Below are 27,158 nucleotides of genomic sequence, written 5' to 3' on the forward strand. Positions count from 1 at the left end.
TCGAGAGTATAGAGGTCTATGTATATCTTTGATTAAACCTTTAATTAACGTTAGAAATGCTTTAACTTTAAATAAGAAAAAAAAATCTTTAATTCCTCCCATTTCCTAGATTCTCACAAGACTGACAGTAGAGGTATACAATATGCTATTACTGGGATAAAAATCTTTCCTATATGCTGTACGTCCCCTGCCTATCTAATGCATGGGGGTGCATGGCCCAGCTGATCCGTTGGAAAAGACAAATATTGACCAAGCGTGGAATAGTTCTGAATTTTCATTTGCAAAACGAATTTGAAAATGAAAAAAAATCATCATCATCATCATCTGTAACCATCATCATTCTATCATCATCATCATCATCATCACCACCACCACCACCACCACCATCATCATGCATTATCACCACCGGCATTATTTGATAAAAGCGATTCAGATCAAATTTATTTAATTTCAGTATTCATTTTATTTCAAATAGTACATTCAAGATATAGAAGGCATAATATAAGTATAGTCTAAAAATGATTACGACGATGGTATAGACTTTACACCACCGACGTAATCATTTTAGGAAACAACCGTCGGTAGGAAACAACAGGTGCCGTGGCCGAGTGGTCTAAGGCACGTGGCTATACATGGAAAGTCCGGGGTTCGATCCCTGGCCGCGACACCTATGCCCGTGATCAAGGCATTTAATCTACAAATGGAAATGCTATATGCATTATTGGTAAATAGGTGTGCACTTGTTAAGAAAAAAAAAACCGTCATTGTGGTTGGTTTAGCAAGTGTGCAAGTGTGCGCCTATAACAGGCTGCTTGGAATGACATGAATCCAGTGACCACCGGGGAATAATAATTGTGTAGCGCTTTGAACAGTCGTAGATTGATAAAGCGCTATATAAATGCCAATTATTATTAATTATTATTATTTTTATTTTCATCCTTACAAGTGGTAACAATTATCATTATTTTCATTGGCATCATTAACAGACGGTTAATTTCATTACAGAGGAGGCGCAATTTTTACGCTAGTTATACTAAAAATAAAATATCAAACATAAAAAATAATATTCTTTTGACCGCTATAGTATCTTGGGGGGAAAGACTGATAAATGTTGACACGACATTCGCTCCGGCGACAATTGCTCCGTGCTTTATCTCATCTAAGATATGGGGTTAGGGTTGCAATATGATTCATTTTAGGTAAAGGGTTAGGTTTAGAAAAGGGTATAGTGTTAAAAATCTAGGGATGAAGTTGGTCATTCCATTAATGTGTGGAATTTGCAGTTGGGCAATTGTCGCCGGAGCAAATGTCATGGAACCAAAATCACATTAGGCGGACCCCCCCCCCCCCGGAACCGGATAAATAGAACATTATCATTATAATAATTTCTTTTTCTAAAAATACGTCCATGTCTATCGCTGAAAACATATTCTGATTCGTACTTGACATCATTACAATAAAGAGGGGAAAACATGAAAAGGAGACAAAGAATATCATGAACATCACAAGCAAACAAATGACACCAACTCGTACCGATTATTGGTATCCAAAATAACATATTATTTGATTTTATTTGATTTGATGATCTGCCAGCCATCGTTTTGTGTGTGTGTGACCGCTAACATAAGGACAAGAGAATTCTTGTAAGTATAAAATACCACTATTGCCTTTTTTTTCAAAAAAAAAACAACAAAAGAAAGAAATAAATAAAAGGATTTACCCGCCATTTTGTCTTATCTAAATACACTGGTGCCTACCCTGATAACCGTGATTGTGTTCAATCTTCCGCCCTTTCACGTGGTAAAAAAAAAATCGTAATTTGAATGATGATTCCAGTGAAAAATAAGGCTAATGACGAATTTTTAGCACTTGTAAACCAAAAATATATAGAATCACAATCACGATTTCAAATTCTACTCACTCAAATTACGTTACGAATTTTACGTGTGAAAATGACCTCCAAACCATATGGGGGGGGGGGGGGCGGAGCAATTACGATCCGATTATTCTAAAGACAAATTGCAATCATCATTACAATGATGATTCAGGATTCATGTGTGAAATGGCCCCTTGTTTTTTTCTTATTTTTTTTTTAATTCAAATTGTAGACATACATGTAATCATTTCTTTTACAAAGTTATAGCAAAAGTATTGGCCATTTACCATGTTTATTAGAAAATGAAAGTTGAATGGAAACGATTACATTTAGCAGGGAAGCGGGAGTTAACTAACAACCCCCTTCCCTCGGTCAATATGTGTGAAAATACGTCTTGATATCAAACTGCTATTTTTGAAATGGATGACATAGGCCTGCAATAACGCTTCTGCAGAAAAAGGTTTACTTGTGTAATACAGTAGCCTATAAACGTGGTTCATGTAGAAAGTAATCTAATACTTTTACTTCATTACAAAAATATATAAGGAAAGATGAATTTCGGTCCGATTCAAAAGGTCTTTTTCTCCTGATGGACGCAATTGAACAGCTTCTGTAAAAATCTCGTCAGTTTCACTGAAAAAAAGAAAGAGAGGAAGGAAGATGTCATCGTTTTTATTCATTTTATTGAGTTACAAGCAACTTTACGCACAACTTGAGCCGATCCATGAAAATTTCACAACTTTGGTAACTTTGCCACTATTGTTAACTACCATGGAAACTTTCATTGTGATTGGCTGCTGAGTGGCAATAGTGGAGGTGCCGTGGCCGAGTGGTCTAAAGCGCATGGCTTTACATATAAAGTCCGGGGTTCGATCCCCGCCCGCGACACCTATGCCCGTGAGCAAAGCATTCAATGTACAATGCTCTATTATCCTGCTTTCAAATAGATGGAAATGCAAATATGCATTATTGGTAACTTGGTGTGCACTTGTTTAAAAAAAAAGAGAAAAAGGTGGTAGTTGTCATAATCACGGCAAAGTTACCAGAGTTGCAAGACCTTCATTACATTTCATTTTCAATGGATACCAGGTAACCATGTTTTTGGTGTGAAATTAGATTCTCAATAATCTTTATCCCCATCAATTAGTTTTTTACCCTCCAGATTCAATCAGGGAAATGGGAACTTTACCCCCAGTTTGTAAATGTGGTGGAAAATCGGTCAATATATCAAAACCTTCACTTTACAAAAAATTCAGAATAGTCGATTTTTAAGGTAAAAATTAATAAAATATCGAAAAGAAATTGTGCTTGCACTTCCCGCTCGCAGTATTCATGTTAAATTATTTAGATCTGAGATACATCATCTCGTTTGCAAGAATAAAGCTAAGATGTACTTCAATCGATCTCTAGATGGGAATACCCCCTTAAAAACCAACAAAAATCAGCTTTTATATGCCGATCGGGGAAATTCTGGATGAAAAATTTCCGCCCCCCCCTTCTTGGCGGAAACTGGATCCGCCCCTGCTGCTCTTATACACATTATTTGACACTGACCTGAAGTTTTCTTGACCCATTCTTGTTTGAGTTTGTACCGCGGGTGGTAGAAGGCGAAGTAAACCGGAAGCCCGGTTAGTACGACGGCAAGACCGATTGATTTCTTCACGGGATCCAAGTAGAACGCAAGGACAGTAACCAAGACTTGGCCACACATGTAGATAATAGCCAATACCAAGGGGCACTAAAGGTATCCAAGAAGGAAAGGGGTCTTAATGATTGGAAATTATACTTTTAAATGTAATCATCTTTAACTTATACAGGGCGTACACGGCACTGTCCCCTACAACGCCAGGGACAGAGCGCCCTCACTTAAACTTACAATGAGGGCAACAGAGCGATGCCGACTTTTTTCAAGGGGTGATGCAGAGTGCGTGAACGGTAGCCCGTGTGGCCGTGGTGCAACATTACACATGTGAAAGATTTTCAGCCGCTCATTCAAGTATATCATTAATATTTGAAAATCGAAAAAAAAATCAAAAAGCAAAAACAAGCAAACACCAAACCCCCACCCCAACGAACAATAATATTCAATGGCAGGGGCGGAAATCTCTCCCAAAAGGTAGAGGGGACAAGGGGCTGAAAAATTTGACAAGCAAAAAAATATGTTATCACCCCAAATTTAAGGTCATTTCGACGACAATAAATTTGACAAGCGAAAAAAAAAAAAGGTTATCATCTCGTCCTAAAATACATGTTTTATTTCGATTTTGAGTGATGTATTTCTTACCATCATGTCATAAAAGACCACAAATAGTAGGGGGACATTTGATATTGTGTCCCGCCTACTAAAATTTGAGTAGGGGGGACATGTCCCCCTGTCCCCCTCGGGATTTCCGTCCATGTTCAATGGCATCAAATAAACCATACATTTTCGGAAGGGGGATCGTGGGCCTGTTGCAGAAAGAGTAGCGATTAAACGCAACTCCAAAAATAAAATGCAACCTGACTTTCAACAAATGAAATTTGAGTAATACGGACTTGCACTTAAGTGGAGTTTAAACGCAACTATTTCTGAAACTGGTCCCAGTATACCTTCAGCTGTTCAGAACCATTACCAATCGTTCTTTTCAAAGGCAGAATTCATAAAAGATAATTTCTCACTTTAAATTCTCTTTCCCGGTTGGGGTACTTCCATCGATAATAGGGCAATATCGCCACCGTCATCGTATCAAAGATGTTTTCAATGAAACCGACGTAGGCGATGATGCTGAAGATGTCCTCTTCGATTAGGTAGATGAGCCCGATGAGGGTGACGAAGGTCGCTGGGATAGGGGTGAGGTAGTTGACGTTAAGCATTGCAGCGATTTCGGGTAGCACGCCCTCTCGTGCCAAGGCGAAGAGTTGCCTGGTTGGAGAGGTGGTAGGGGAGGAGGGGGGGGGGGGGTGATATCGATGAGAAAGACAAGAGATGTAGTGTCCAAAATTATCATCTCCATCACCACCGTTACTACTACTACTACTACTTCTACTACTACTAATACTACTACTGCTTCTACTACTACTACTACTACTACTACTACTACTACTACTACTACTACTACTACTACTACTACTACTACCACTACTACCACTACTACCTCTACTACTACTACTACTACTACTACTACTACTACTACTACTACTACTACTTCTTCTTCTACTTTTACTTTTACTTCTACTTCTACTTCTACTACTACTACTAATACTACTACCACTACTACTACTACTACTACTACTACTACTACTACTACTACTACTACTACTACTACTACTACTACTACTATGAGGCCTAATATGACTATACCACCACCGCCGCGCCGTCTCCACCACTATTACTCCACAAAGTACCTCTACTACATTGATAATATAATAATTGAGCATATAAATTATTATAAGGGTCGAGATTTGCACTAATTCATTCGTTGAAGAAACAAATAAAGCTGCAATGACGGTTTTCCAGCGGTGGGGAGGGGGTAGCAAAGCAAAGGAAGAAATGTTTTTATCATACCTTCCACGTTTATAGATGGTTGAGTTGAGAGCACCCATAGCTGACATAGAAACAAAGAACCAGATTAGCCAAGACCATCTGCCTAAGGCTTTTACGCTGTAGTCCTTTATGATGGAAGAAAATTAAACAATGCTCATACGTTTCACATATTCATGATAACAAAACACTAATAGTCCTTATTGCAGGGATCCAGTGTGGGAGCTTAACTTCTTTTTGCAAGCCTTGCATTTCATTTATGCTCCACAATTTTTATTTATTTCAATCCATTTTTCTACATCAAAATATATATTCTACATTAAAGCATTTATCTTGTAATGTATTTTAATTATACACATATCGATGTTAAAGTGGAACAATATTCAATAAAGAAAGCAACAAGTTCAATATTAACAGATCCTGCATATTTTAGATTAAATAAAAAAAAAAAAACTTTCGAATATTTTATATATTCATTCGTTTTGAAATGCTGATGAATGGTCAATATAGCTTTTTTTCCTCTCAAAATGAGTTATAATCTGGATAATGTCGTTTCAATTTATTTTAATAAAGTTGATAAAAGTGAAAAGCATTTGATTGACTTGTTCCAAAGTTCAAAGTGATACACTATTAGTGTTGTAAAACCACAGCAACCGTTGGTGCACCAAGCAGCATAAACGCACGTTGTTAGTTCGACATCGATTTGGGTAATTGTTATTGTAATACCTTTCGGTGTTACGTTCATACATCATGATGTTTATTTTAACACTTGATGGTGTTATTTTCCCAGGACACCGACTGGTGTTGAATAGATTCATAGTGTACTTACCACGTAAATTTACAGTGTACACCGTAGTTATACACCGCATATTTACAGTGTACTTACCGCGGCAATTGCTGGAGAGTTGAGCACTTGTTCGGGTGATAGAAGTGTGAAGTAAGCGATGTTGGTTAACACATAGACGATGATAATGATTGTCATGGAGATTAATAAACTAAGAGGGATGTTCCTGGAAAATAAAAGTAAAGGTTTTGTAATAAATCATTACTCAATTCTCAATGAATCATAAAAGTTTGAATCGTTTCTTCAATATTTCTTCTTGTTGTTGCTTTTTTTCTTCTTCTTCTTTTTCTTCTCCTCCTCCTATTCTTCTTCTTCTTCTCCTCCTTCTTCTACTTTTTCTTCTTCTTCTCCTCCTTCTTCTTCTCCTTCTCCTCCTTCATTATCTTTTTCGTATACTTCTTCGTCATTATCTCCTATAATTTATACTTGTTCTTGAATCGTACTCTCCTCCTTCCCCATTATTCGAACTGAAGAACACATAAGATAATTTAATTATTCCTATATGATCTCACCTTTTTGGTTGTTTTATTTCTTCCGTCAAAGCAGCCACAACATCCCTTAAAGAAAACAAGCAAAATATAGCACCATGATTATAAATGTAAACGTTATAGTTTTTACCTCTCCACTTCAATGTCTGTAGGCCTTATTTTTTTATGGTTAATAAATGTAATAAATGTGCTGTAAAATATTGTCCAGGTAAAACCATACTTGAAAAATATACTCGAATTCCGTGATACAAATGAAAATAAACTGAGAGGACTGGTGTGAAACACGTAAACAAATTCTAACCATCAAAGAAAAAATAGGGATCATCAGGACACTCGTAACACAACGGTTAGCGATCAATCGTTAATTTGAAAGAACAATTCTGATTGGCTCCTAGTCCTAGACCATCTCATTTAGCGATTAATCGCTAACCTTGGCCCTGATCTGCAGAAAAAAAACCACACATAGAGCCACCGACAGGAGATGGCGATAATACATTCTTTCAATAAATGCCCCCAAAATGGATCAGTGCCATGAAATGCTTATACATTGTTTGAAATAAGTGCAATTAGAGTTTGGCCAAGTATTGTTCCTGATGGTATCAACTGTAATAACACTGTACAATTATCATTTCATCCTCACCATCCTCCGTAGGCAAATGTTCCTGCGTAGAATGCAATAGGTAAGAGCTTTAGACTTGGAGTACCGGTGCTGAATCCATTTGCTAAGTAAGTTGTATGGCCTACAACAGAGACAAAAATAAATAATATGTTTATCCTTTAAAGGGAAACAAGATAAAAGCAATTCAATCAGATTTCTGATATCGATATTTTCATGAAGTTATTTCGATATTCTCCATCCTTGTGCCAAATTTTATGTTAATTCTAAAGACTGAAGTTTTATGTCTCCATTCAAAGTAACCGAGGCAGATTCAGATTTCATAAGGAAGGGGGGGGGGGGGCACAAGTTATTTTAAAAATTTTATTCTGAAGCAATGCAAACCATTATACTGTTCTTTTAAAGACAGAGAGTGGGTGCTTGGGGCCAATTAGACAACACAATAAAGTCGATTCCTCCTTAATTGAATAACAGAGATGCATGGCCCAAATTGCTTGTTTTGATCCTCATCTTTCTTCCTTTTCTTCTTCCCCTTTTTCACTAGTTAAAAAATGATGGGGGTGGGGGCGCCCAGCAACACCGCATATGTCTACTTACCAGTAGCCAAGTTATACATGCCGCTGGTGATGATAATAATAAGCCCGATGGTCTTGGTGATGGTGAAGAAGCCGGCAAAGCGAGTAGGTCCCTGGACACTCACGCAGTTTATCCCAACTAAGAACACTTTTTTTTCAAAATGAGATTGAATCGAAATCGCAGTTAAATATGGTTAAGCAATAATTCAGAATAAATAAATCCAACTTATATTATCCTTCTATTCAAGCTAATTTCTATCACGTTCTCGTTCCTTTTTCTCATTCATTAATTTCTTGCCTTTAAGTTGGTTGTATCCATTGAAACCCAATTTAAGTTCATTTTAACCGCTAATCGTGCATAGCTACATATTCCCACAACTGAATTACAGTGGGGGTATAATGTACAAGAGCCATGAGAGCGGTCTAATCCACCTACCCGCCATGCATTCTTAAATATTTAATAACTTTATATTCCTTGCTCATTTACTTCTTTCCCTCATTAGATATTCTTTCAGTTTCTTTTGTTATTCATGCATTTGTGGGTGTATCCAGGTAATGTTTTTTTCCCTAGGAAATAAAACAAAAGTATGCTTGAAGGTAATCAATTTAAAAGAAGAAAAAAAATCACCCTAAACACCACAAATTTAGAATGTCATGATACCACCACAACAACAATAATAAGAAAAGTAACAACAGCAACAAAAAAAAAACGTTTTCTGCGGCTCCAGCCTACCCTCCCCCATAATACATTCTAAACATATCGATTAAAATACCCCAATATTCGGTAAGAAGAGAACATTTACAAAGTGTGGTTGTTGGGTAAAACTTCCATGGTAAAGTTTTAGGTGAAAACAACGTTTCAGTAAAGTTTATACAACATTGCGTAAGTTTTACACAACATCTGGCTTAATTTTATCCAACAACCATGTATGTTTTCTCTTAACCATGTCAAAGTCGCACAAGCGAAAGCGACTTTAGACCGACTAGCGGTAGGCTTCAATGGTGTGACTGTATAGCGAAATGTTTAGTAAACTGTAATGGGAGTGTATACGACATTTCTTGCACTTTACCCATCAACCGTGGACGTCCGACAACCGAGGACGTCTCCTATCGAGATACTCATGCAAATTGTTACCTCGAATGGAGGTGCCGTGGCCGAGTGGTATAAGGCCCGGTATAAGGCGCAAGACTGGACACGTGAAGTCCGGGGTTCGATCCTTGGCCACGGCACGACACATGAGATGCCCGTGAGCAATTAAGGCATTTGATCAACAATGCTCTTTTTGTTTACCATACATTCAAGTGGATAAAAATGTTTTACGCATTCTTTTTAACTTTATGTGCATTTTTTAAATCAATATATTCCTCATCTCCTTCCAAACTGTTTCATATATAGCAAACTTTAATGCAAAAAAGATTCCCTTTGGTCAGTTAAAATCATTGTATTGTTTGATTTTGTTGTGCTTTGTGAACGGAAAATGAATAAATCTAAATCTAAATCAAGTTGTGTGTGAAGGGCGGTAGGAAGCGTCCCCGGTTAGTGGACAAAGCTCAAGTTATGTAAAAAACGAGCCCGAATAGTGGATTAACTGGAGTGTGTAAGGCCGCAAACACCACGTCCTCACTTTTGCGACTTATGATAAATGAGTCCCCGATTGTCAAAGGACAATGCTCCCGTGTGTGTACTCACATACGACGCAGATGCCCATGAATCTGACGGCAAGGATGGGCGGATCCGAGCAGGGGAAGAAAGGGGTTAGTAGGTATTCCGGGATGATGATGGCCGTGATGGCCGAACCAGCGGTCAAGAAGAACACTATGATCCAGAGCTTGAGGAAGGCGATGGCTGGACCGTAGGCATCATGGAGGAAGGTCAGTTCACCTGTTACAAAGAGAATTAAACTAGGAAAATCAGAATTATGCAGAGAAAGAGTCCTGATCGATGGCGCGGGGGGGGGGGGGGGGGGGGGGGGTTGCAAGACCTGACATCCTATTTTTCTGCATTGTATTGTTACACGGCCTTCAATTCTGGATTTTTGTTTTGATTTTGCAAATTAGATTAAAGAAGTGTGGTGATGATTATAGCACGCGGGGTCCGTGGAAGTATAGCCTAGCCTGAACTCACAGACTCAAATTAGATACTTTAACAAATGATGCCATGTCTAACGTTAGAGTGAAGACTAGACTCCCAATTACCCTCTATTCCAAATTCATTACGTAATATGCAAAAAACAAAGGTCTGAGCATATAAACTACCTATAGCTCGAGTAAAAATGTGATAATCAAATACACTGTCCACAATGTTTTTAAAAATGCTTTCATGTTTTTATCATACTTTATTCTGTCACAGGTTTGAGGAAAGTTCTTAAAAATACGCACCTCCGGACTTCTTTACCATGACAGCAAGCTCGGCATACACGAAGCTGCCACAGGTCTGAATTATACCACAAACCGGCCAGAAGATGAGTGCCAGCCCCACCGATCCACCGGTTCCTCTGAGGATGCCAGAAGGCGAGATGAAGATGCCCGTCCCGATGATGTTCCCGATCTACATGGCGAAGTTGAAATAATTGAAGAGATATCAATAGGTGAACCATCGCTTGGTCAGATACACTGTGAAACACCGGTGTTGAGTTAACACCAGCCCGGTATCTACATAATATTATATCCACACCAGAGAAGTGTTAAACAACATAAGTTTGGTTTTAGTCTAACACCAGATAGGTGTTTATACATCACCGATTAGTAAATTTATTAAAACATCATCGGTTTGATTCACCATTTATCATGTTTATGATAGATCACAAAAGAGAGTTTTCGCTCAGCGAAGTACAGAGAATTCAAGAACATGTCATATGCCCTTCCTGACAAGGACAACCAAGAAGTCTTTGTCGAAAATTGGTGAATCAAATCAACAGTTTAGTCCTCGCATGATTCTGGACAAACAATCATTAGCAGATTTTCTTCAGCTTTGAAACTAGGACGAAACTGCTGTTCCGGTTCACCAATTTTCGACAGACTTCTCAGTTGTTCTTTGTCACTTGACGGGCACAATACATTTACTTTGCTCTTGAATCGTCCGTGCGTGGCTAAGCAAAAACTCCCTAATGATGATCCATCATCGCGAGTGGAGACTGATCGCCAATCGCGATCTACATATCACCACTCGCGACAACATTGGTCATGTTGGTGTTATGGATAACAAGTCGTGATAACTTCCGAATTATGTTAGTAATTGCCCATAATTATAACTGGAATAGGTGGAACTTGCCTCACATGATTAAACTGTAAAAAAAATATTGGGTAAAATTTTTACCACCACGAGGTGTCCAACCAATTTGGGGCAGTATTTTACCCAATGCGAGAAGCGTATTGTCCAGTAAGGTTAATAAATAGGCAGCAGTTACTTTATAGAATGGGCAAAATTCTCATCACATTGGACAAAAATTCCGAAAAAAAATGCAAAATGTTGGTTGGACACATAATTACCCTCATAGAGCACTTTTACCCAATACTTTTTTAGAGTGGGCAGTGTACAAAGTGCATTAGGCCACGGTTCTGCCGACTTCAAGTATGAAGTCTCAAACTTTTTCGCAAGAGGCGGCAGTATGTGATTGGAATGTTACTGATCATCGGTTTGACCAATCTGATCATTGGTCATATTATCCTGGCGCAAAGGTCATCCTATCCTCCAAACTACTACCCAAACCCGATAACATGGCCAACTCTATCTTGGTCGTTCGATCTCTTCCAATGACTCCTAAACGAGTAGATTTCTTACCGTATGCCACACACATCCCCATAGACCAAGATGCCTTGGAATGGCGACTTTAGAATCAGTGGAATCTCCGTCCTCCCTTGAACCGCCAGCAATTGAGTCGCCATCTTCTGACTCTGGCGGATTGATGGACCTAAAAAAAGTGAGTTAAAGAGAGAAAGAGGGGGAGGGGGAGAGAAATAACGTGTCTTTATCAAAATGGATTGTATACCATTATGGTGATCATTATCACAAAGTAAGAAGATTCAGTTTATCGTTTCAGTTTAATATAGATGAATTTCAATGATTGAAAAAATGCAAATAACCTTTGATGTCTCATTCACTTCATTAATTTAACTTTAAATCAAGAAAATCAGGACATATCAAATCAAATCGTTACATTATATATGAGTCATAAGCCAGAGGCTTGACTCGGGTGACTGCTATGTTGTCTACGAAACAAATAAAATAAATTAAACACATATTTGTCCATAAATATATTTGTTCCGTGATTGTGAAAGATTCACCAGTTTTAGGGTGTGGCCTTTTTGTCCAATGCATTCATTAATCAGAATAAGATTTCATACAGATTCACTTTTATTTGTTTAGCACGTTCTACAGTTATGTTTGTGCGCATCACGGTCTGCGCATATTTTACACTCTGCGCGCTGACGTCACAATGGATGAACTGGTGATTTAATCAGCTGTCTCCTCATAATATGCACTAACTGATGTGTTATTTTATGAAGGTAATAAACTGGAATTATTCCATGGACCATTTTTTTTTAATCCTCTACAATTTCAAAATAGTTTCTCTGCAGTGCCGCAAAGTATGATGAATATGACCCTGAGTTTGAATAAATGAAATAGTGGTTCGGAATTTTCCCTCACATAGATACTGCTTTTGGCGCATTTTCGGGTGTTTTAAGAAGCAAATTTGCTCTAATAAGAGTGCTGATAGTTTGAAAACAAGCACATGAACCCATAAATTTTAATGTTTGCACCTCTTATATGTATACCTTCCTCTACAACTTTGTAAAGTTTGGTCAAAATGACATGGGTTTTGAATAAAGTGCAGCATTTATTTTACTTCTCAAGTTTGTTATTAAAATTAGAAATTTTTGAGGTTGAGTATCTTTCCCGCAATTTCTAAGAACTGAGAGTGTTGTTAGACTTAAATGAGCAAACAGTTGACATCAATATAGATATATTATCCATCTTACGGATACAATTAATAATCATATTGCAAATTTGTTGAAATTTTCATGGATTTTGACTGAGTAATAGGGCTTTGTGACCTCGTGAGGTCTAAACATGCCAAATTCTTTTGGATGCGCAATTCTTAAGAACATCATCCATTTTGGGTTAACTTTGAAGCTCTATAGCAAAAAATCAAGCACATGGACCCATGTTATTTTTTGCATATTTGGAATATTCAGGTGCTAAAGTATCCATGTTCAAAGTATGATGAAAATGACATGGAATTTCAATGTTTTGGAGCAAGACTACGGAACCATTCGCATTTTAGACGGTAGAATTTTGCTTGTTTTCGGTGCATTTTGGGCTGTTTCAAGCCAACTCGCAATACTTTGGACACGGATAATTTGAGAACGAGCACATGGACACCATAGTTTAAATATCTTAACTTCTTTAGAATATATTCTTCTACAAATCTAGAGAGTATGATGAAAATGACATGGATTTTGAATGTTTGGGAGCAGGACTAAGGAACCATTCGCATTTTAGACATTTTGGACGATATTATAGACTTTTGCCCATCTTAGGTGTAGTATAGATTGTTTCAAGTCAACTCGCAAAACTTTAGATACTGATAGTTTAAAAACGAGCACATGAAACCCATGTTTTTAATACTTTAACGTCATCAGAATATATTCCTCTGCAAATCTAGAGAGTATGAAGAAAATGACATGGATTTTGAATGATTGGGAGCAGAATACGAAACCATTTGTATTTTAGAGGGTATTATCATACTTTTTGCTTGTTTTCGGCGCACTTTAGGTGGATTTCAATATTTTCAAGCCAACTCGCAACACTTTGGACACTGATAGTTTAAAAACGAGCACATGGACCCCATATTTTTAATATTTTAATGCCTTTAGAATATATTCCTCTACACATCTAGAGAGTATGATGAAAATGACATGGATTTTGAATGTTTGGGAGCGAAATATGGAACCATTTGCATTTTAGAGGGTATTAACAGACCTTTGCATATTTTTGGCGCTTTTTAGGCGATTTTCAAGCCAACTTGCTACACTTGGGACACCAATAGTTTAAAAACGAACACTTGGACCCCATATTTTTATTTTAATGTCTTCAGAATATATTCTTTTACAAATCTGGAGAGTATGATGAAAATGACATGGATTTTGAATGTTTGAGGGCAAAACTACGGGACCATTCGCATTTTAGACGGCATTATTAGACTTTTGCACGTTTTGGGCAATTTTCATGCCAACTTGCATCACTATGGACACTCACAGTTAAAAAACGAGCACATGGACCCCATATTTTTAACTTCCCTACACCTTCGATATGCATTCCTCTACAATTTGGCCGAATTTGACGAAATTGACATGGATTTTGAAAAAAGTGCAGCTCACAAAATACTTTTTTGATTTTTGAGTAGATTCACGTCTTTGAAGATTTGTTTTTTTTCCGAGTTTTTGCACCATTCTTGCCAATTGAGGACGCTGCTGACTCAAAATAGATATAGTTTTACCAATTAAAAGACTTTATCTTACTTTGGTATACACTTTGTTATATATCTTGGAAATTTGATGAAGTTCGATGCGGTATCCACTGAGTAAAGATGATTTAAACTCATTTGGTGAATTCGTGAGGTCTAAGAGAGGCATAATTCTCTTGATTGCGCAAGATTGCATATCATTCAAATACGGCGACTTTGAAGACCCGTAGAAAAGAAATAAGCACATGAACCTATATTATTTTTTGCATTTTTATAATGCATAGATACCAAAGTAACTCTCTGCAAAATTTGGTGAAAATGACATGGACTTCATTTTAACTGTGGAACGTCCTTGATAACATTTAACGAAGAAAAATGTTGATGAATTAAATATAATATACTCACGTTCGCGAGGAAACCGACATTCGATCGCAGTGTATATTTTTTTTGTTAATCGCAACAATTGAGCCCCGTTTCTTTCCAAATCGAACAAACTGCTAAATGATTTTAGTTCATAATGGCCGATCATTCGTCATATGCATGACATAAGGCAAAAGAGATCAAGGACAACAGTACAAGTTAAAAGGAAAACAGTTGATTAGTTCGATTTTGTGATTTTAACACATTGTCCGGATATGACAGCGGAAGATATACGATGTCAGAAGGCCTGGAGGCCTATATACAAAATAGCGAAATACCCTTGAATGAGTAATGTGAGGGACACTATAGGGTATTGTGAATTAAGAATGAAATCATAAAGAGATCTAGTAATGGGGAATAAAGATACGTTTAATGATTGTAAGTTACGATGACGTAGAATACAGAAAGCATATATTCTGTCATGCATGGTCAAGAACACAGATGGGTATGAAATTAACATAATCACATGAGGCCAAATAGGAAGGCCAAGTTTAAGGAGAATGATACAGAGTGATGTTCTCTGGAAAATCGAAATTACTCTTTTAAAAGCCTTCCAAAAAATGGCAACTTGTTGTAAAAGTATGATGGTAGTGACGATACTACTATTAAATAATATATATTTATATAGAGATGGTAGTTGCTGCAGTGTTTGGCGTTCAACGATTTAACTCTAGAGCAACGTCGATTAGGCCCTGCACAGCGGCTGCCGAGCCCACGAAAAATGGGCAAGATGAATCTTCGGAGTATTTCTATATCGAACCATAAAATATGGATTTTTCATTTTCATTTTTATTTTTATTGAAGCGAGGTGAGGAGCGATAGAGCTGATTTCGAGGCCCGTTTTAGGTTTTTCTGAATTATATCGAAGGATTTTTTATGCACATTTTTGTTGATTTTTGAGAAAATTTGGCTCACCAAAGAGATTCTGAAAATTCGCAGGGGGAAGGGGGAGGGGGCAGCTGCAACTTTTTTCTAACTCAGTAGGTCTATATGCATGTTATAGGCGTCTATATAGATCAATGCACCCCTAAACGTCACTGACAGGAAGTACTTAAGCGATATGTGTCAAGTTCAGCAGATAACAAATGACATTTCATTCTGCTGTTAAAGTGCACTGGATGGACGACACAAGGAAATTTAATATTATTACTATTGGCGATATGTCTATGTGTGTTTTGTGTGTGGAGCAATGGAGGCGGTGGAGGGGGGGGGGGGGTCAAAGGATTTTTTGGGGGAGGCTGGAGCTATTTGAAAATCCAGGTGAGGTATTTCACACTTCAAATTGATGAAACGAATCTCAAATCAACAAAAAGCTAAATTCATCTACTAAACGAATTGATAAACATTGTGCCATAATTATATATGATTGACACTCATGATTCAAATCATTGTACAAGTATTTATTTAATCTTCAACAGAGAAACAAAATACAAACTCCTTATTTTCTATATTGATTGATTGATTGATTCATTTTATTTATTTTATTTCTGCATTCAAGATAAATATGCAACATAACATCTAGATGATACATTTAAGTTTTACAAAACAATAAAGCAATAGTCATAATAAAAGAATGAAAAATAAATATCAACAAAAAGCAATATTCAATTAAAAGAAAATAACATTTTAAACGAATGCAGGAGACCGCCATCGTGAGCGGTTTAAGCTTGAAAATGGTGGCGGAATAAAAAGTGTACAAAAATGCAAAACACAAAATAAGGCACCTTGCTACCAATAATGATCAAGTGTATGGCATATTTGTTTGCTTTACACTCATGCAAAATTTCTACTAAAGCTACGTGGACCAATCTGTTTTAAGTGACTGTCTTGTATTAATGCTTTTAGTGGTGTAATGAGCTATTTAAGCATTTTGAGGGGGCCAGATTTGGCGTCTCGGGCAAAATTTATCAAAAGTTGTGAGCGAGCAAAATTTTTTGACAATTTTATAATTTTATCATATTTCTGCCTTCTTTCTTTCCTTTTCTGTCCTTGTCCTTTTTTTCTTGGTCGTGAAAAGTTGGAAAGGAGGGGGGGGGGAGGTAAGCGCCCCAAGTCTCATCCACTTGTACACCACTGATTGCCATTGTCACTGCTATAGTTTAATTTCAAGTTGACGGAATACTATTATAAAAAAAAACAGGCCACATCGTGGATGGTGCGTATTACAGTTATAATTAATAACACTGAATAATGCTCTGGTTTGAGTCACATTTTAAGCGCTTAACGATATTTCATCCAAAAAAATAAATCCTATATAAGATTTAATCAAACATGGTAATCAGTCTGCTTAATATTGTGAGTAAAATGCAACATACTTCGTTTGGATCATCAGAATTCTATCGCTTCCATCACCACTAATAATTCTCTCCGATGTGATGGATGGAGGCACGCTTGTGTAGCTCACAGGCTGCTCAGGGTCCCAAGAAAACGAGGGAAACATACGCACTCCCAATTGGATAAATCATGTAAATTAGGTGCCTAAGATCGCCGCCCAGAAATCACCGGAGAGAGCAGACGAGAGGTTTGGAGAGCGCAAGGAAGAAAGCTGCAGCATCAGGCACGGGGAACGCATCAACGTTGATTTCGTGAGCCGATGACATCACAATACGACTGCCGCTCCATCGTACCAGTGCTAGCTCGTTTCTCTCTCTATACCTTTCGAGACAATCTTTTGTCCTTTACCCGAAATCGGACATCAAACTCTGCCAATTACATTGCCTCATTGTCATATTTCCATCTCTTTTCTTGTTATATGTGTGCATTCTACCGTTATTAACTCTTTCAAAAGAGGATTTCATCTTGTTATCGCCATCCTCCTTCTCCTTATTTTTTGGCCATCTAAGGAGCAAATCATCTCGCCTCATCATCTTCATCATCTTACATTTTTTACCCAAATCGAATCATCATGGTGAGTGTCATGAGTTTCGTTATAGGTTTAATTAGTTGAATTAATTACCTACTTGGGTGAGAGATATGAAGTCAAAACGATTGCAAGGATTGCGTGGAACATTTTATGCTTTGCGTTCGGGCGTTTCCCCGTATAACCATTATAATCTTCATCGTATAACCACTTGGCATGTCGTTTGTGCAAATTGAATATGTATCATTTCATTATATTCAGCACGTTATTTGCTTGATAGCTTATTTAGTTGGTTATCGATTTGACTCGTTCATTTTGAAAATGTTGATAGCCTGTCATTTCTATTCAGCATCCAGGCATCCGTTGGATGCGTATAATGCCTTTACCCGAACCTGTGCTATAAATAGAGTATGACGTAATTTATCAGATAGCCAAAAATCAATAACCGGTATGGGGATACGAGGACGAATCCAGGACGACCGGCCGAGAAGAATCAGATACATGTATTACGGTTTAGAATCATCAGCTTTTATAGTGCTTTTTTTACTGGCACAAAAATATCCGATTATATTTCTTTCAGTGTGATATCTGAGAAATATAGATATGTGAAATTAGGAGGCGAATATGATATCAAAGCTACTTATTGCTGGGAAATATATTTTTTATTAGAACTCATTTATTCATTAAATTTTCTATCGATTGATTTATTAGTTTATTAAGTTATTTATTGATCTATCCACACACTTATTTAATTATTGATTCATTCATTTTCTAATGATTGGTATACTATTATTTTATATATCTACATGTATTCATATATTTATTTACTTATTTATATATTTACTTATTTATTCTTTTTATTATTCATTTAATATTTTGTGTAGGCGTGTATTCATACATTTATTTACCTATCTATTCATGTATATTTTTCATTTATTCAAATTTTCTTCTGACTAATTCATTGTATTTATGTATGTATCTGTATATTTACCTATTCATTCATTTATTCATCTATTTATCCCTTTCATTTTCTTTTGACCTGCAAGCTTATATATCAATCATAATTGAAAACATTCAAGACCATCCCCGAATTACATGCTTTTGGGATAAATACATAAAATTGGTAAAAACATTACATAATATAAATGAATACTCGATGGAAATCCATCTTTCCTTAATGTTTTCAACATTTATGACGTAACTTGCAATACTTTCTCATTTGTCTACAGGTATTTGTAACGACAAAAACACACACAAAACAGGTTTAAAAATCAAGTTTATCCGTATGTTTCTTTAAAAAAAAATGTCACGATTAAAAAGAGTGAGCAGTTGTCATGGTTATGAGGGGCTTATTCCTTAAATATGTACAAAATTATATCAAAATATTAAATAGGGTTCTGTTGATCGGACAGTATACATTGCTGTCAAACGTTTCTTGATGAAAAAAAAAATTGTTATTTAAAGCGATGTGGCTGTTACTACCATACTTATAACCCTATCTGACAGCATTTGCTCCTTTAAGAAAGGTCCACATCTTTTGAAAGTTCTTTTCTGCGACTGCCCGGTTCCTGATTATGTTTCCGAGATGGCAGTAGATGAATAATAAATGCACCCGTGGTTCGCAGCCACTGTATTATGTATACAGACGATCTTCACGCTCGCCCCCCCCCCTCTTGTATCGCGAAGAAAGGGAAACTCATTCCCGCCATTTGGTTTGCTATCAGGGGCTAACATGGTGTCTAATAAAAATGCGTGTCTCATAGTTTTGGGTGTTTGTTTACCAACACTATCAACTACTTTGAAATTAGAGACCGAGATATCATTTATGTTTTAGTTCATATCTTCAGGTTGGTGTGGATACGTCATAACTGCAAATTAATAGGCGTAAATAATGAAAAAAATATGCAAGCATGTTGTTTGCTTGTTACAATCCCTCTTTCTTTATCCATCTTTCTGACTGCTATCAATCAATGTATTCATCTATTAATTGAACTATCTTTCTATCATCCACACAATCTCCCCCTCACTATAAAGGCTATCAGAGCATCTAATTATCCATCTATCTATTTATCTATCCATCCATCCATCCATCCATCTACATGGTAAAAACTGTGGTGTTAAAACTGACACCAGTTGGTGTTAATAGAGGACCACACCCTGAGGTGTTAAAATTACACCCTAGAGATTGAACATAACACTAAAGAGTGTAAATGTAACAACCAAAGGTGTTGCAATAACACCTATGGGTGTAAAACTAACACCACCAATTTAACACCGGTGTAAAACAACTGGTGTGGTCCTCTATGTACACCGGTTAACACCACAGTTTTTGCTGTGTATCTATCTATCTATCTATCGTTCTATATATCGTTCTATTTTTCTATCTACCTTTCCCTGTGGAATTAATTATTTTTTCGAGTCCGAAAAATATCACCATCATCACCACCACAATCTTTTGAAATATTTTTCCATGAATACACATGTTAATCTACCCAGCATCTCCGTACGTATGTCTATCTATCTCAATTTATTTATTTTTTCTGATGACTCTATTCTACTTCCCTCTCTTTCTTCCCTTCCGTCAATTATGTCTGAGAATTCGTAATTCATTTCAACATTGTTTATAAACGCAATGCTAATTAAACATATTCATGACCTTACACCCGAACACCAATCCCTTTTTATGGAATACCGTGTAGTGTGTGGCGCCTCAAATTACCCTCCGTCCCTCCATCTTATCAAAACGAGGGAATTATTCGGATGACTCATCGATCGTCAAGCTCACTTCGGATTCTCCATACTGTAGCAAATCCTCCTCATTATACAGACAAATATACTATATAGCACCGCAGCTTAAGTTTGGCTTGCTGAAAATTGTTACAGCCACCATTGTTCAATTTAGTCAAATTTCTTTCATTCAGATTTGTTTTCTTCTGATGGTTGAACTCCGTTTTTCCATCTCTGTATTTATTTGCCTCCTGAGTATATTTAGGAATATCTTTAGCTTGAGACGATGATGTCACTAGCTCCAAACATGTTTGACACGGGAGTTGCCAGGATTGGTAACTTCTTTGATTGACCGCAAAACGAAAAATAAATGCACCACGGCTCCAACTGTATTTTCTATTCTTTGTTTTAAATAATGATTATACGTCCAGGAATGGTGATTATATACACGTGTTTCTTCTTTACACACTTCCGATAACTAATTTAAGTGATTTATATTATATCACGATAATCATCATAATTGGCTTCCCATGCACATTTACATAAATGGGATTAATAATTCACATATTTTTCGCAGGGAGAGGGGGGGGGGGGGGGTTCAAATTATGCACACAGTCATTAGCATGGGCAGTGTGTATATGGTGGATCTAATAGTATTCATTATTACTAAATAATAAGATTAGACGAACAAGGAAGAAAAAAAATGAGAAGAAAAAAGATAGAGGAGTACTGAAAAACATTTTTATTCCAAAGCGGGAGAAATAATACGATGGATCTTGAACTCTGTTCTAAGGTAAAAAATATATATATGATATCATGACTTCGCGAATCAGAGACTTTCAAGGATCCAGGCAAATCTATATAAAATGAGCAGTCATTTTAATTTCGGGACATCTGCCGTAACGGTTATCATCTGGAGATATATAAGGCATTGAAGGTCAATTAAATTCTTTCTGTCGTTTAATTCCACCGATATCTGATTTGAGTAATGAGTGAGCAACGAAAATTAGACATGAAATAAAACCATTAATCATGACAATGATGTCATCGGCATAGATATTGCCCATTTATCGAATAGGAACCCTGGTCGTACTGTCTGTCGCGGGTAAATTTCATTAGGGTTAATATGAACGTAATGCACGCGATATTGCTGTGAATATGCTTTTCTAGATGACGTCAGATAAAGTAAAATAAAAAAGACGTTGTTCTTATTTATTGTTTTAATTGAATATTTCCTTCACAAGTTTTGGAGACATGATATCGAAAATCCGTCAATTCACCAATGCACGAATGTGCAACTGGGCGTTGTGGCATGCGCCTGTAATCCAAGCTATGTGGGGGAGTTACAAATTGATGCAGAGGTTCGAGGTTCGAGCCCTGGTCACGTCTTTCGGATGGTGACGTTAAAGGTCGGTCCCAGACGTAAATAATCATATCTGATTGATACACGTCTGACAAAACTCAAATACATACATACATCCCCTAATGCAAGCTCAAGCGCTTCGCTCCCTCGCATTCGAGTTTCTTCGAAATGAAATTATGAACGAGTCTTGCCCCCAGGAAAATTATTATTATATATATTAATTATGTCTGAATATATACAAATAAAAGAGACAATATTATACAAATCAGAGATATGCTTATTGACTGATTGAATAATTGAATGCGAAATATCAATTTTCCTTATATACTTACTATGTGGGCATTTTTTGGTGTTCTCCTTCTCCCTTTCCCATCTTAATATTGGACACATTTTCGATCCCTTTCCTTATTATTATAACCCTCTTTCCATTTGTTCTATTCTCCTGTTACATCATATTTGTTTCGTATTTCTCCCCCTCTTATCGATGACGGCACGAATTAATCTACAGAATTCTTAATGGACGAGGGAGTGGGTATCATGCGACGGCTCTGGTAATGACGTAAATTCTGTTGTCTTTCTTATGTATTGCAGCGTGAATGTATCTCAGTCCACGTCGGCCAAGCCGGAGTCCAGATCGGTAATGCCTGCTGGGAGCTGTACTGCCTCGAGCACGGGATCCAACCTGATGGCAATATGCCCAGCGACAGCACACTTGGAGGTGGTGACGACTCCTTCAACACCTTCTTCAGTGAGACTGGAGCTGGCAAGCACGTTCCCCGTGCCGTATTCGTCGATCTCGAGCCAACCGTAGTCGGTAGGTCCAGCCATTTTTCAAAAGTAATTGTTGATCTTTTCATGTAGAGTGTGCACCTGAAGTCCTTGATGACTCCCCTTGATCCTATGGTTAACTGAAGTTCTAAAGCAGGCAATAGATCTATGCCTTCTTGTTTCGATGACGCGTTTGTCCGGCTTTCCCAACTTACATGGCCAACGGGCATTCTTGATCAATTATTCTCCTCGTCATGCTAGAAATACGCGTCAGTGTTCATCTCTGGCACATTTGCCTTTGATTTTGCAGATGAAGTCCGCACCGGCGTATACCGTCAGCTCTTCCACCCTGAGCAGCTGATCACCGGCAAGGAGGATGCTGCCAACAACTACGCCCGTGGCCACTACACCGTCGGAAAGGAGCTGGTTGACCAAGTCTTGGACAAGATCAGGAAGCTGGTAAGGAACTTTCGAAGATGTCAGATATTCTTCGCCTTCTTCTTCTTCTCTGTTAGATTTGATCTACGCTGTATACTGCAGCTAATTATACATTGTAAGTGAATAAGAGAATCAAGTAGATATTTTGCTCTATAGCAAACGAAATTTGAAGACGTAATACTGAACTTCTGAAAAAGACTTTGAATATTTCGAAATGAGAACATAAGCAACTGAATTTTCAAAGAGACTTTGACGTTGAGCATGGATCATATGCTTTTTACATTTATTTTAGGCGGATCAATGCACAGGCCTTCAAGGATTCCTGGTATTCCACAGCTTCGGTGGTGGAACTGGCTCTGGATTCACCTCTCTGCTGATGGAGCGTCTCTCCGTTGATTACGGAAAGAAGTCCAAGCTTGAGTTCTCCATCTACCCTGCTCCTCAGGTTTCCACTGCCGTCGTCGAGCCCTACAACTCCATCCTGACAACCCACACCACCCTTGAACATTCCGATTGTGCTTTCATGGTCGACAATGAGGCTATCTATGATATCTGTCGTCGCAACCTCGACATCGAACGCCCCACCTACACTAACCTTAACAGGTTGATTAGTCAGATCGTTTCCTCTATCACCGCTTCTCTGCGATTCGACGGCGCCCTCAACGTTGACCTTACTGAGTTCCAAACCAACTTGGTGCCCTACCCACGTATTCATTTCCCTCTTGCCACATACGCACCAGTCATCTCTGCTGAGAAGGCCTACCACGAACAACTGACGGTTGCTGAAATCACTAACTCCTGCTTCGAGCCCGCCAACCAGATGGTGAAGTGTGATCCCCGTCATGGCAAATACATGGCTTGTTGTCTTCTATTCCGTGGCGATGTCGTCCCTAAAGATGTTAATGCTGCAATTGCCACTATCAAGACCAAACGCTCCATACAGTTCGTCGACTGGTGTCCGACTGGCTTCAAGGTCGGTATCAACTATCAGCCACCCACCGTCGTCCCTGGTGGTGACCTTGCCAAGGTTCAGCGTGCCGTCTGCATGTTGAGCAACACCACCGCCATCGCCGAGGCCTGGGCCCGTCTCGACCACAAGTTCGATCTTATGTACGCTAAGCGTGCGTTCGTCCATTGGTACGTCGGAGAGGGTATGGAGGAAGGAGAGTTCGCCGAAGCTCGTGAAGATCTGGCTGCTCTCGAGAAAGACTACGAGGAAGTCGGAGTCGATTCCAATGATGGCGAAGAGGAAGAAGCTGAAATCGAAGAGTATTAAAAAGTATAATCTATGTTGCATTCTTGAATCATATTTCCTCTTGCCGATATGTATCATTGCTTCAGAATATGTGTTCTTTGTGGCAGCATTGTCATTGCCTGTTATTTGCTCGGATCCCCATTGTATTTTGCCATTCAGCTCCAGGTCAAATGAACAATGATGATTCAGTAGTAGGGCAAATGATAATGATGTTGTTAGTCGTCTCATAACTAAAAATTGAAAGATATTTTTCAAAACCCCTAGAGATTCAAGACTACGATCAAGAATATACATTTAGAACCACCATCAATGAATAGATCCTGGCCCCAGGTCTTACACAGAGTTGCGATTGATTCGATCAACCGCAACCGCGTTAAACCATGAAGCTTATAATCAGTAAAACCACAAAATGTATGTCTTGACAAATTAGCGTGCTCCTCCTCGTTTTCAAAGGGATGACATTGATCGACTTCCAGAGCTGGGACTGATTGGATAAATCACAACTTCTTGTGAGACGGGGCCTAGGAATATTCGAACAGTCGAAAGGTGAAACAAGGATTCAAGGCGAGTTGTGGTCTGTCTAAAAGCCATGATTCTAGGTCAGGCCTGAGTCAAGGCCCACCTAGGACCCGTTTCATATAACCTGTTATACTAACAAATTTGCATTAAAAGTTTAAAAACTACTGATATCCTTTAATCTGATTGGCTGATAGTAGGTTTGTTATAGAAACTTGTCTTTGTGAAACGGGACCCAGATTGATAAGACATGCATGAATTGAGGGGTTATAAAAAAAAGACAAGCCAAGGGCCACCTATCAATCGTTGAGTTGTGTCAGTACCTTGCAATAAGTTAACATTCAAAACATAATTATTCATGGAGTGCAATTTATGTACATTACCTACATTTTATGACCAGATGACGAAGTAAATGCTATGTCCGGTGATTGTGTTTTTGTATATCGAAAATCTACAGGGTTCGGTTCTTTTATGCTAAGGTCGTTCTGGACAAGAATGCTTGTAATTCCATGCTGCTTCGCTTTAATGAAAATTACATGTTTTTATAAGCTTTGTGAAACTTAAATAGGAAATACTATCATGAATGACGCAAATGCGCTTGTACATGAAAATGCATAATATGAGTTCGATTTCAACAACGAAATTAGTATGACGTAAAAAAGAATTAACATTGCGCTGACACGCTGAAGCTTTCCAACTTGCAGTTCAAAAAAGAAAAACACACGAATGTATGAACGTACTTTTAACGTATAATCCAGAATTTGAATATCAATCTTCATCTGTATAACTATATGTTTATAGTGAATGTCTCTATCGTGACGTCTAACGCAATTTTCGGTAGGAAAGAAAAAACTTCGAGTTGATATATTTTTTTGTAACTCGATGTCGTATTGCCATATTTAAAAAAAACGTAGTTCTTCCTTATTCAATGATGAAATATAAGGGGCGAAAAAACAAATGAAAATAAAATTGGAAATGAAAAAAAAAATGTTTCGGCTGGTATGCTTCCCTAACTGCTCCATGCAATGACAATGACAAAGTAAAAGCTTCGATCAAAATAATCAGTATTACATTTATTGCAAAGAATTATCTCGACAGCTTCCCATTTTTCAACGTCACGTTGACCAGTGCTAAATTTATTTTGTAGTTCTGTTACCATGGTTATTGTGATAGATTTTAATGTGTATTGAATGTTGCATGTTTTGCATATTGTTATTTATGTTTTTGTCGAGATGTATGAATTATGGTTCCATTCTGAAAGATCATGTGCACAGGCAGCATTTGCTAATAAACCCATTATATGCGAATTTATTTAAGGAAGTAGTGGTTCAAATTGTGCTTTATCTTTTTGTGACCGTTTGCTTTGCCAATGTAAGCTATACAGCGTGTCCTATAAACAATGGAAACAGTGCATTTTAAACATGCTAAAGGGGGGAATTTAAGCAACGTTGGCATTAAGTGTGTTTTTAAAGGGTAAGTTCACACTGAGGAAAAGTCGTAAAATTGGGGGAAAAATAACAATATTGGTGAAGCTTTGAAGAAACAAAAATTATCAAAATTTTAGGTCTTCGATTTGTGGCGTCATAGTGAGCACCTTCCCCTTAGCGTATAGTAAAAAAAATCAATGAAATTTCATTTTCTCAAAATAACCCATTTTTTTCATTGTATCTTCAGTATATCAACAGATACATATAATCTCACACCCGCCGCTCTTGAAAGAAACATTTTTTTGTCATTAAAAAGTCCTCACTTTCAAGGGGGGGGGGGGGGCACACTTGGGCAAAAACGGTATATTTACATTACATATTTAATCATGGCTCTCAAAGTTGGGTGGGGGGGGGGGGGCTCGGGTCTCCCCCTCTATCCGCCACTGTAATGTACCTGATATAAAATCCATAAAATTCCCTGTCATGGGCTACTGGTAATTCACGGATCAATCTTTGAACCATTAAAAATTGAACAGCGCCATCTATGCTATCAGCAGTAACACAGACCATTTTCAGTCACTGACCTGTATCGAAACACATCTGTATACCGGGTGTATACCAGTCTTTACGTGTGATTTGAAGAGTGGAGGAATATGCCTATATTCTTCAACATAATGAAAAATACTATATTATCATTCATCATCTTATTAGTTATTGAAATTGACAAATGGTAGTCAATGTCCTACCACATAGTAATAATTAATAGCAAAAGGATCGACTACAAATAAATCGATACAGAGGTACAGAGCCCGTGTCAAATATATATTCACGTACATTTATGTATTGTATACCAGCCGTGGTACAGTAGAATGAGGCATATAGACCTACTTCTCCAATTTCGGTTACAAATTACAAGGAAATAACTCCCCTGATGTAGCAAAGACCTTTGACAGTCTCTTGTGAGTTTGTTTGCACCGACGGCGAACTGTCCACGTTGT

General features: G+C 37.7%; 2 protein-coding genes across 2 annotated transcripts; one reads left to right on the forward strand and one right to left on the reverse strand.

Annotated features, from left to right (window-relative positions):
- Positions 1–446: 446 nt before the first annotated feature.
- LOC129259385 (cystine/glutamate transporter-like) lies at positions 447–14,928 on the reverse strand. The gene is made up of 12 exons (XM_064098974.1): positions 14,792–14,928; positions 11,701–11,830; positions 10,299–10,467; positions 9,610–9,801; positions 7,942–8,067; positions 7,369–7,468; positions 6,753–6,797; positions 6,283–6,406; positions 5,421–5,524; positions 4,535–4,778; positions 3,431–3,614; positions 447–2,509 (listed from the first exon to the last, which is right to left on the reverse strand). The coding sequence occupies exons 1-12, from the start codon at positions 14,809–14,811 to the stop codon at positions 2,445–2,447; spliced, it is 1,503 nt and encodes a 500-aa protein (XP_063955044.1). The 5' UTR covers positions 14,812–14,928; the 3' UTR covers positions 447–2,444.
- Positions 14,929–16,954: 2,026 nt separating this feature from the next.
- LOC129258859 (tubulin alpha-1C chain-like) lies at positions 16,955–26,053 on the forward strand. Its single transcript, XM_054897090.2, has 4 exons — positions 16,955–17,714; positions 22,348–22,570; positions 22,835–22,983; positions 23,255–26,053. Exons 1-4 carry the CDS (start codon positions 17,712–17,714, stop codon positions 24,236–24,238), a joined length of 1,359 nt encoding a protein of 452 aa, XP_054753065.1. The 5' UTR covers positions 16,955–17,711; the 3' UTR covers positions 24,239–26,053.
- The last annotated feature ends 1,105 nt before the right edge of the window (positions 26,054–27,158 follow it).

Source organism: Lytechinus pictus, chromosome 4 (assembly GCF_037042905.1).
Source record: "Lytechinus pictus isolate F3 Inbred chromosome 4, Lp3.0, whole genome shotgun sequence".
Taxonomy (NCBI): Eukaryota; Metazoa; Echinodermata; class Echinoidea; order Temnopleuroida; family Toxopneustidae; genus Lytechinus; species Lytechinus pictus.

Excerpts from the sequence above, each read along its gene's own strand:
- LOC129258859 (XM_054897090.2), top strand. Across the intron at positions 22,571-22,834 it reads TCTCGAGCCAACCGTAGTCG|ATGAAGTCCGCACCGGCGTA; the intron begins GTAGGTCCAGCC and ends TTGATTTTGCAG. Across the intron at positions 22,984-23,254 it reads TGGACAAGATCAGGAAGCTG|GCGGATCAATGCACAGGCCT; the intron begins GTAAGGAACTTT and ends CATTTATTTTAG.
- LOC129259385 (XM_064098974.1), bottom strand. The coding sequence starts at position 14,811 with ATGTCGGTTTCCTCGCGAAC. Across the intron at positions 8,068-9,609 it reads CATGGGCATCTGCGTCGTAT|TGTTCTTAGTTGGGATAAAC; the intron begins GTGAGTACACAC and ends TTGAAAAAAAAG. Across the intron at positions 5,525-6,282 it reads ACTCTCCAGCAATTGCCGCG|GACTACAGCGTAAAAGCCTT; the intron begins GTAAGTACACTG and ends TCCATCATAAAG.